The sequence below is a fragment of the Dama dama genome, chromosome 5 (genome assembly GCF_033118175.1).
Source record: "Dama dama isolate Ldn47 chromosome 5, ASM3311817v1, whole genome shotgun sequence".
Lineage (NCBI taxonomy): Eukaryota > Metazoa > Chordata > Mammalia > Artiodactyla > Cervidae > Dama > Dama dama.
In genome coordinates, this window is record NC_083685.1 from 2,640,445 (window position 1) to 2,652,113 (window position 11,669).

General features: G+C 47.3%; 1 protein-coding gene across 1 annotated transcript; it reads right to left on the minus strand.

Moving 5' to 3' along the window:
* Nucleotides 1–2,845: 2,845 nt before the first annotated feature.
* Nucleotides 2,846–3,516, minus strand: LOC133055689 (myelin protein zero-like protein 2). The gene has a single exon (XM_061140819.1). The coding sequence runs from the start codon at nt 3,344–3,346 to the stop codon at nt 2,861–2,863; it is 486 nt and encodes a 161-aa protein (XP_060996802.1). The 5' UTR covers nt 3,347–3,516; the 3' UTR covers nt 2,846–2,860.
* Between the last annotated feature and the right edge of the window lie 8,153 nt (nt 3,517–11,669).

Consider the following 11,669-nt stretch of genomic DNA (forward strand, 5'->3'; position numbering starts at 1 on the left):
GTGTTGCCCTGTTGCCAGTTCAGAGCTGATAAACAGCGCCCCCTGGTGACGAACTCTGGAACGTTCATGGTGTTGAAAGTGTGAGCAAGGTGCTGCTCAGTTGCTTGGTTCTCAATCCTGTCTGACTCTTGGGACGCCTTGGACTGTAGCCCACCAGGCTCGTCTGTCCATGGGATTCTCCAGGTAAGAACGCTGAAGTGGGTTGCTGTTTCTTGCTCCAGAGGATCTTCCCAACGCAGGGATAGAACTCACATCTCTTATGCCTGTTGCATTGGTAGGAGGGTTCTTTACCCCTTGTGACACCTGGGAAGCCTTGTGAGGAAGGTGGGGCTGCCTTTTTTCCAGTCACCAAGTACCTTACCAATGAACAAATAAATGAATTAAATAATAAATATTACATGTCTTTGATAGTATACAGAGAACTTTTTTATTTTCACCCATTGTATTTTCAGGTTATTCTGACTATCTTGTTCTCATGATTCTTTTTTTTTCCCCTTCCATTTATATTCTTTTCCTTTGGACCCAAAAGTGTTTGTATTTCCTCACCAGATAGATTTGATGATTTATCCCTAAAAATATCTGTCACTTGATTTCATCATCTGAGGCGTCTCAGCATTGATGTCTATGCTGTCTCACTTTCCTTCAATATTGTTTCCTGGTTCTTGATAGAAGTGACAATTTTTACTGGATCCTGGACTGTGTGGAAATTACTTGAAGAAACTCTGAATTCCATTTCCTTTTCCTTTAACACAGATCCTTCTGTGGCGGAATGTCAGGTGCCAGGAGCCAGCTCACGAGATCCCACCCATGACAAGGTCATGAGGAGAAGACCCAGGGGGAGGGGACAGGTGGCACGTCCCTGCTGCAGAGCCTGACTCTGAGCCGGCAGTGACCCTTGGGGCGTGTCAGGAACCAGCATCCTTCCTTCTGACATCTAGGGGCTCCACCCCATCCCCTCTGCTTATACTCCCTCCAACTTCTCAAGGGAAAACAAGTATAAGGATGCGACACCATAAATAATAAACAGCTTGCACAACCTGGTTACGCAGTGTTTCCCTGGAAGAAAATCTTTCACTCTTGTTCAAATTTTCTTTTATATTTCTTGCTGAAAGTTTCTTGTTGTCATATAAATATGGTCAAAGTTTATGCCTTTTTTTTAAACTACTGGAACCAGAATAACACACACTCTGAACTACTTTTAAATTTATATAATTTTAAAATTCTATGCTATTTTTTTTATAATTGTAATGCTTTATTACTGACAGTTATTTACATAGTGTTTAAGGCACAATAAAAAATAAATTACAATACAAAAGTTCTCTTTAAGTAGAAGACACTGAACAATGGGGCTGTATTAACCCTTGAGCATTCAACCAAGACACAGAAACTACAAGTTTCGCTGGAAACACCTTCCATGAGTTTTTAACTACCTCTTTACATTTTATCCAGGCCATCTGTTTGAAGAAATATCCAGTTACTATATTTTCAAAGATTTAATATAGCAAAAAAAAGAAAATGTGAATGAAAGGTAATATGGACTTTAAATTTGATTTTTAGTTTCAAAACTGGGTACTAAAACCACTTTTTTAGACAGCATAAAAGGCAAAATGAGACAGGTATGAGAAGCATTTCAAGTTCATAAGTAAATTATACCAGGGTGGGTTTCTTTTAGTATTGGGGGAAAAAATCAAAGTTCATCATCTTTAAATACAAATAAACTGCTTTGAAACTCCAGTTTGTTAACAGAAATAACATTTTCAGCCTAGTTGGTGAAATCAAAGTATCAAGCTGTTTTAAAACAAAAAATATATAAAAGAAAAAAACAATTTAATCTCTTCCAGTTCTCAGAGCTTTGTAATAACACTAGAGAAAATTATCACCATTTAGGGTTGAATTTTTTTCACTAGCCCTAAATTCTTAAATTGTAATATACTACTTCAGAATCCTTCCATTTAACTGCTTAATGATTCCAGTCTACAAATGAGCATAGATTTTGCTCTGTTGTTATAAATAATTGAATTGGAAGTGGGGAATATAGTAAGCTAAACAGTCATTCACTGCTTGTGAAAAATCAGAGCTATGGGTCACTTATCAAGAGCACAGAAAAAAGGTGACAAGCATTTCATCCTGAGGTGGCATTTGTCAATCTATTAGCATTTATGTCACCTTCCCTAATTATTCTGTGGTTTCGGCTTGTGCTACTGTAAACCTTGGGTCAACTGACCAAAAACAAACAAAAACAAAAACCTGCCATCTAGGGTATTGAAAGAAATTCAATAAAATAAGATGTGTCTCATTCTTAAGGAGAGCCATAAAAATCAAACTATTCTTTAACAGTTTGAATTTAGGATTTTCTGTTAATTAATCAAAACGGTTGAGTTAGCTCACCTTTTAACCAAGCGTGTGAGAAGGAAAAAATAAAGATGTTAACTTTAGTAGCTAGAACACTGCTCTAAAATTAATATATCAAAATAAACGAGACAGACAGTTTGGTTTTTATCTCATTTGAGGCCAATATATGTGACTATAAATCATAATCCACAAGGAGTGTTTCAGGGCAAAAATATAGCTTCTTAGTATACAAAACCTAGTGAGCATTTGAAAAATATTTGCACTCTGAAATTAAATAAAACCTTAGTAACAGAGCGGTTTCTGAGTCTGGTGGTATCTGCTCAAGAAGGGCCCTATGCTGGCTCCAGAGGAACGTTGCTCGTCTAGGTGGTTATATACTGAAGCGCTGATTGGAAGACAGGTCACAACTGGAAAAGCCAAAGCAAAGCTTCCATTAACTCCAGCTTATCTTAGGGTTCTTGTTCTGGGAAATATTCAGCTTCCATGTAAGAATGTTAATCTGTGCATTCTAAAGAAACAGAAGCCTTTTTTTCCTGGTTGAGCTTTTCTTCTTCTTTTCAGTCTGCACGACGCTGAGCTGGATCTCCCCTATCAGTCCATCAACATCAGGTGGGTTCTTCACCTGACAGGTGTATGTCCCATTGTCATCAAACTGCAGCTTCCAGAGGAGGATGGAGACATCATACCGCTCAGGGTTGCCATCCCAGACCACTCGGTCCTTGAAACGCCCACTCATGGGTTTGAAGGGATCCACATGGTAGTAGAAAACAAACTGCTCAGGGCCCCCATCTCGAGGACGGAAATTCCAGGTCACCGTGAGAGCATCACCCACTGGGGCAAAGCTGGAGAAAGTGCATTTTAACCTGACATCTGTCCCATTGACAGCCTCCAGCACCCGGGGAGTGTAAATTTCCACAGCTGCTACTGGCCAAAGAGCTGTGAGCTGTACGCCAAGGAGAAAAAGCACAGCACGCGTAGGGCTCTGGCCATACATGAGGGAAACCCAGGCCTGGCCCCAGAGACCAGACCGCGCAGACGGAGCGCGCCAGCACCCTGCCAAGGCCGCTCCTGGCGGAGAGAGCGCCTCGGTGTTTTCCCGGAAAAAGCAGTCTGTCGCCTCACCTGTGGGAACCTGAGCTCCCGCGCCTGTGAGTCATTCCTGCTCTGCTGGTGCTCTTTGCTGGAATCAGTATTTTTAATAATTGTGAAATTGAACACTTTTGTATTCATTCTCCTTAATCATCAGCATGACTCATATGTAGTGTTCATTTCAAAATATTTTCATGTATATTTCTTAACTTCTATCATTGATTTGCCATACTTCCAAGGAAGTGGATGTCTGGGAAATACTCTCCCTCACCAGGTGCATGCATGACTCCATGTAACCCCACTAGACCAGGGTGTCAGCACCCCATATGTTGCAGGGCAACTTCACTCTCTTTCTGGGCCGGCCAACACTGCTGTGGAGAAAATCTATGATTGTGTGTGTGGTTGGTGGGATGGGGATGGTATTCGGATTTTCTATTCAGAGTTCATGGGTGTAGCTTCCATTTTAAGCTTTGGAAATACTGCCTGGAGCCCTGAAATCACACCGGCGATCTCTTCTGTTTAGAGGCCAGGTCATAATTCTCACCAACCGGTTGTGGGTCACAAAGGCGTTCCTGGTGGAGAGGTGACCCCAGGTGCCCTGCATTGGCTGTGGCGTCTTCGGATCCAGAGAAGAGTCTGGGGACCCCGGAGCCCTGGTGCTTATCGGAGTCTGAGTAGAAATTCAGGAGGTACTGCGGGTGCTTCCTGGCTTCTGCTGGAACCAACGTATGGAGAAATCACCACCACTGTAGCCGCTGCTCAGGGTGCGGGAGAGTCTGGCTGATGCTCCGGGAGAGGGAGGCAGGCTGAGTCAGCCCAGGCTGGGAGACGGAGCCTGCCGACACAGATACGGGGAGACCGGGCAGGAGCTGCAGGAAAGGTTCCCGGAGTCTGCGCCCCGGGGGCTGATGCAGGCCGGGGACCGAGCCCTGGTGCGCGGGGCCGTCACTACCTGTGCAGAGAGAGAGGAGCTCGATCAGGAGAGGAGTCCAGGCCACGGTGCCCACAGGACCCTGGTCCCCACATTGGGCTGGGCTGCCCCAGGCCTCCTGTTCTCCCCTAGACTCTGGCAGAGGAGGGGCTGCCATGCAAATGGTGGCCCACCCAGGGCCCACCCAGCCCCTCCTTGACCCTGGTGCTGGAGCTCAGCTCACGGCCCAGACTCAGAGGTGGAAGGGGCTTCCCCCTTGGGACCCAGTGGGAGGAAGTACCTGCTGAGACCACACAGCTCCCTGCTCAGGGGACTCTGCAGCCAGAGAGGACACACTGCTGAGAGCCCCCAGGAGCACAGCCCCGCCCCCAGCCCAGCTGCTGTCCTGAGCGATGCTCCCTGAACACCAGTGCAGGGTCCCCAGAGCAGTCCTGCAGCGCCCCCTGTAGGTGGCATGTGGAAAATTATAAATGGAAAAACAGAAAACAGATAAAATTCATGCTTTTTGGCAGGTTACAATACTGGCCCTATTAGAGAAAATATGTAAACAGACTAAAGTGCTTCCCAGAATAAACAAACTTCTTGTACTTCTCTGTTGGTTTGGTGGTTAAGAATCCGCCTGCCAATGTAGGGGACAGAGGTTCAAACCCTGGACAGGGAGGATTCCACATGCCACAGAGCAACGAAGCCCTGCAGCCACAGCTACTGAGCCTGCATCCCAGAGCCTGTGCCCACAGGAGAGAAGCCCCTTCTTGCCACAACTATGACAGCCCGCTTGCAGCAATGAAAAAAGTGTTTACCGAATCTCTTTCAGAAAGACATGATATCTACACTTTCGGGAATATCTACAAACACCAACAGTGGTCACATGGTTCCAATAGATCTGTTTTGTGTAGTATTACAAAACATGAAGAAAATGTAAATTTTCCTAGTTCTTGGTAAAACAATTAAACCAGTTATACATACACCTAATAAATTAAACTTAAGGTGAAAATTGACAAACAACTATCAATGATTAGTCATCTAATTATTCTTAAAAAAATCAATATAGAAATTAATATACCAGATAAGTAATATGATACTATTACTAAACACCGTTTTTCAAACAAAAAACTTGTGTTTTTATTGGGATATTAAGCAATAAGTTTACCATCCATAAAAGAAACCACCAGACACATCTGCAATGTGCTAATACACACTTCTCACATACCTCACTCCACACACATCACCCTGCGGGGCCTCTGCCCACAGCTGGATCTTCTCTGTACACACTCTCCCAGGAGCCGCCTTCTCCTTGGAGACACCTTCCGACCCCTCACCTTCCAGCAGCCCCTCCCTGACCCAGACTCCACCACAGCCCCACATGGACCAGGATGAAGGACCCGAATCTGAACTGCGTGGGGACGGACCAGGAGCTCCAGTGGATGGGCCTCGCAATTCCGAGGGTGCCCATGAGAGAGGACAGTTTCCCCAGCGCCCTGAGTGTTTTCCCTGTTGTCTGGCCCAGAACCCGCTCTGGGACTCTGCACTGCGCCCCCTGCTGGCCAGAGGCACCTCCTCCAGCTCCTGGGATGTCCCAGCCCCCATGCAGAGCGGCGCCTTGTACAGCAGGCATTGCTGATGGCGCCCCCGGGAGAGAGGGCTGAGGGGCCTTTGTAGGTCCTCCCTGCGCACAGGGATGCCCTCACACTGGAGAGCATGCTGTCCATGCTCTCGTCTCCATGGAAACCGACCATAGTCCACAAGGTGCATCTCTGTTAACTGTGGCCCCACAGCCCAGCTCTGCCTGCTGTGCGGACCCTGCACGCGTGTGTGAAAGGGAGGGACAGGGATCAGCAGGACACACGCCTGGTGACCTCTCTTATGTGCTGCTTGTGACATGGTCAGGGTTGGGGTCCAAGAGGTCTGAAGAAAGCTTGCTCGGTTGGAATGTGAGGGAGGAGTCAGGTTTCTCCCTGCAGAGACAGGAAGAGTCCTGGGGCAGGAGGTCAGGGCACGTGCCACAGTCCAGAGAAGGGGAGGTTGGTGACCCTGAGAACATTTTTTAAAAATATTATTTCTTGTTTGTGACTGCGCTGCATCTTTATTGCTGCACGTGGCCTTTCTCTAGTTGTGGAGAGTGAGGGCTACTCTCTCTTTGTGGTGCAAGGGATTCTCCTTACAGTGGCTTCTCTTGTTGAAGAGTGTGGTCTCCGTGGCAAGCAGTCTTCAGGAGTGGTGGCTTAGGACATTGTTGCCCCAGGCATGTGGGATCTTCCCGGAGGAGGGATCAAACCTGTGTCTCCTGCATTTCGAGGCCAAGTTTTAACCTCGGAACCACCAGGGAAGTCACTGAAATCTTTTTTTTTTTTTTTTTGCTTCTTATTTTAGTGTCTGTGAAGGTACGTATGTTTCTACATCCTCAGATCCAATCACAGCAATACTGACCACATTATTTAGTTTAATCCACTGCATAGCACCTGGGGGCATTCCACGTCTTTAGGCGCCCAGCCATGACCTGGCATCAGGTCACCCAGGGAGTCAGCTGGGGGTGTGGGGTGTTTTGGAGCCAGTTCTGAATAAAGTTCTTCCAGAAGCATAAAGCTTCCCCATGAGTCTTTAGACAACACAAGTTTGTGGAAATTCCGCCCAATTTCTACCTTATTTTAAATCAAGACACAGATTCCCCCATGGCATCAGATGTGAATTGTGTTTCTGGGGTTTTGGATTTTGATGGTGAGCTGGGAGTGAATGTGTCAGGGGAAATTAACATGACTGGGCTGAATTCTAAGACAATTCTCAGGGGTTTATTCACAATAATAGACAAAGACATTCATCTGGAACTTTGATGTTCCTAAATATTTGGAGAGAGGGGGCAGTTTCTTGTTAATCACAGATTCTTCCACCAACAAAAGTTGTGATTCAGGAGCTCTAGTTGGGAAATTGCATTTCTAGTGGTGCCCCTTCAGGAAAATGGAATATTAATGTATCTGCAAGATCAAGTTCATGATGCTGGACATCTCTTAGTGTGATTTGAATGACAAGAGTCCTATTGGAAGTGGTGGAGGTCTGAGTCTCCCTGTGGAGCTAAGCCTCCTTCCCAACATAGACAGAGAGGGCTCCCCTTGGAGAGATGGACACACCCAGGGAGAGCTGGGAGGAGACACGGGGCCATGAAGCTGTGGACGGGAGATGGGGCCCAGCGCCTCCTTCCCCACGGGGATCCTCACCTGTCCCACCCTCTCTCTCTGCCTCTCCTGCCACTAAGGGCTGAGCCCTCTGAGCACAAGGGCAGGTATTGCTAGCACTTCCCCACGGGCTTACATCACCACGATATTTTAACTACTAGCTCCCAGACAACAGTAATAGTCGGTTTCATCCTCGGACTGGGCGCCCGTGATGGTGAGGGCAGCTTTGTTTCCAGAGATGGAGCCAGAGAAGCGAGCAGGGACCCCATGATATCGGCTGTTTGTGCTATAGATAAACAGTTGGGGAGCCTGGCCTGGGGTCTGTTGGAACGACCGTGGTACTTACTGCTGGTGACTGACCCAGACATGTCAGGGTGACCGTCCCTCCTGGAGACACTGACAGTGCTGGCTCCTGGACCACAGTCTGAGCATCCACCCCTAAAAGCGACAAGGAAGAGGAGGGGTTGTTACGGAGACAAGGTCCCTGAGATTCTGCTTGGAGGTGCCGTCAAGGATGCAGAGTCCCAGCCCCTGGCCTCAACCGTAATTGAGGAGCCCGAGCAGAAGCACCGTCCAGGCCATGGTGGGGACCCTCCCAGGACGCGGCCTCCTCAGCCTCCTGGGCTGGAGGTGGGGTCCTAGGTGTTTTCATGTCTCTCATCTCATCAGGAGGAGAAGAGGCCTCACGCAAATCACCTCCTCCTCTCCCTGCCCACGTCACCTGATGTCCCTGGGTGGGGGTTCTTGAAGGAGGCAGATGCTGGACCTCACCCAGTGCGGGGACAGCACAGGGAGGAGACCCTGAGTGATGGGGTGACAACCTGCCCCTAATCAGCCCCCAGATCCTTCGTTTCTCAAACCTGAATCCTTCCCTGCAGATGTGAGGCTGAGTGATAGTGGATGTTCTCCCCTTCCTGCCCCAGCGATCCTGTTCACCCCAACACCACGCTCCCCCCGTGACTGCGAACCTCTCCTCCCTCCCCAGTGGAATCACTTCCTGTTCCTTGTGAGGACCTGTGAGTGCCCTTTCCTTCATCAGGAAACCAAACAGGGAGCCACAGAGTCACATCTGGCATTTGAGGAGACAGGGTCTCCCTACACACAGTCTGTGAAAGCACTGCTGGTCACAACCGTCCAGGGCATCAGGGCTGCAGGTGCCTACGCCCACACCAGCCCCCAGAGTGGTGGGGAGGGTAGCTATCCTGTGAGCTGAGAAATCATCAATGAACGGGGGAAGTTTCAATGTACCTGCAGTTTTAAAGAAATTCCATAATAATATAAGCATTCAATTTTTATATTCTTCAGAAATGTCAGATAAAAATAATAGAAAAATGCATGATTCATAATCAGAAAATCAAATGTCTGAATAAGTAGGTGTGAACATCACAAGATAGTTTAAATCCTCTGTCTCTTATGTTTTCTTATCTGGAGCAGAAGGACGGGTAGAAGAGGTGAAGGGGTTTAGGATGAACCAGGAGTGTAGGAAGAGAAAACATGTGCAGTAAGCTGTGAAGTACAGACCAAATTCTTGTTCTCATCCTGTGCAAGGAATTATGATTTCATGTCCATTTCAGAGCTGTTGCTACAGGGCCTGCTTCACACGATGAACTGGTAATTATGTTCTTTTCTCACTCTCCGTGTCTGAGGCCCCAGCTCTCATCAGAGAAAGCTCCACAATAGTTGATTTCAGTTCAGTTCAGTTCATTCATTCAGCTGTGTCCGACTCTTTGCCACCCCACAAACTGCAGCATGCCAGGCATCCCTGTCCATCACGAACTCCCGGAGCTTACTCAAACTCATGTCCATTGGGTGGGTGATTCCATCCAATCATCTCATCCCCTGTCATCCCCTTCTCCTCCAGCTTTCAATCTTTCCAAGCATCAGGGTCTTTTCCAATGAGTCAGCTCTTCGCAGCAGGTGGCCAAAGTATTGGAGTTTCAGCTTCAACATCAGTCCTTCCAGTGAATATTCAGGACTGATTTCCTTTAGGATGGACTGGTTGGATCTCCTTGCAGTCCAAGGAACTCTCAAGAGTCTTCTCCAACATCAGTTCAAAAGCATCAATTTTTCAGCACTCAGCTTTCTTTATTGTCCAACTCTCACATCCATACATGACCACTGGAAAAACCATAGCTTTGACTAAGCAGACCTTTTTCTGCTTCACACAATGAGCTGGTAATTGTGTTCTTCTCTCCTTCTCTGTATCTGAGGCCTGATTCCATCAGACAAAGATCCACACTAGTTGATTTGGTGCCTATTAAATAAAGTTCCTCTGATACCGTGGAGAAAATATGTAATTTTGTGTGCATGGAATTTGAAGATAAGGAGGATCTTAGTCTTAGGGGAAAAGGGAGAATGAGAAGGAATAATTGCACAGTGACACTTCTCAGATATATCAGGGTCATCTGAAGGTGAGTTTGCTCCATCTGGGGTCTGGGGTCATTACCGTCCACATTTTCCTTGACCCACATAAAAGTTGTAAGGTTCTCAGAGTAGAAAGAGACTCAGACCTCATCCCAGTTTTCCACGGTTCTCTTACACTCGTGATATTGTGGTGGTGGCTGTTTTAGTTTTTCCTTTCAGGTCACCTCAGACCACAGTATAGACTTTTTGGTGCCCACCTTTGCTATGGAGTGGAATTCCAGGTGGTGGGGATCTAAGTCCAGAAAGACAGATATTTATCCAGCTTCCTCCCAAAGAACCAGAGGGAGGTGATCTGTGGACCTGAGGGGATAAACTGGGAGAAGAGAACGAGTGATGCGGTAGCTGTGAACGTGCAGATCATCAGGCAGGCCTGAGGACACCTTTACAGTATGAGCTCATCCCATCTGTGATCAAAGGTCTCTCCTCACGCATTTAATTCTGTGTTAATGTTTCTCAGCAGAGTTTTTTATTTTTCAGTGTATAAGTCTTTCAACTGCTGGGATGATCTTATTCCTAAGTATTTTTTTCATTTTTGATGCTATCATGAAAGGAATTTTTCAAATGATCCTTTCTGCTTCTTTATTTTTAGTGACTAGAAAACCAATGGCTTTTTGTAGGCATACTCCTCATAACCCTGTGGGAGATCCTAGAGAGAATGTGTGTAGGGTTATGATGAGTGTTGACGTCCCTTTTGGGGGGAAGGTAACAAGCAATGAATCAGGTGGGATTGTAGAGGTTGGGTCTGGAGCCCGTGGGCAGTAAGATGACCACACCAAGGTTGACCCTAGACCTGTGACCAACTAAGGAACTCACTCCCTCAATAGTAAGGCACAGAACAGACTTTTTTTAGTTGGAGAAAAATGACATCAATGTACCGCCTTCTGTGGTGGTTTGTGACACGTATATTGAAAAAGCATCAACTAATCTCTGCTTGGTGCATGGTGACAATAATTTGTGTAAATGCCTCACATCAGGAGCAGTCAATGTGACTTTTGCTCCATTATTCTTCAACCTCATTCAGCGAGTGTTAGACAAAGCGATTAAACAGGAAGAATCGATGGTGGATCTTAGCAGAGAGGAACAAGGAGAAGAAGTTGTTCCAAGAGACCCAAGTAAGATGCATCTTAGATGCTCTCGTGTCGGTGCAGCAACAATCGAAGTAATCTCTCCACTGAGCAAAAAGCAGAGGCGTTCATGGTGAGGGCTGACTAGAGGGGCCAGGGCTCTGGCAACAGGCAGGTGCCCCAGTGATGGAGACTCAGGATTCCGAGTCAGAGTTCAGGTCTGAGATGACCTCAGTCTGACCCCCACCTCAGGTCCTGAGCTTCAGGACAAAGAGACGCTGCATCCCCAGAGATGGGGACATCGACGATCTGTTTCCTTTGAGACCCTCTCCTGGAAGTGGACCGCTGGAGGGACTTTGAGGACAGAGGGGAGAGGAGGAGCCTCTACTTCCAGGCAGCCACGGCCCCCACCCCCACACACACACCAGATAGAAAGGAGCCCTGGCCTAGTCCCACAGGCCTGGAGCTCTGGGCGAGCCTGAGAGGCTGTCACAGAAACAGCAGGAGCAGCAGCCTGGGCCTCAGCTCAGCCCAGGGATGACCGAGGAGCCTGGACTCCAGTCCAGAGATCTGGAAACTGCAGGGACCCCCGAAGGTCAAATACTAACATCAGAGAGGAGCAGAGCTGTTGGGACCAGGACA

Bases quoted from the DNA above. Each gene is read 5' to 3' on its own strand.
- LOC133055689 (XM_061140819.1), bottom strand. From the start codon at position 3,346: ATGTATGGCCAGAGCCCTACGCGTGCTGTGCTTTTTCTCCTTGGCGTA.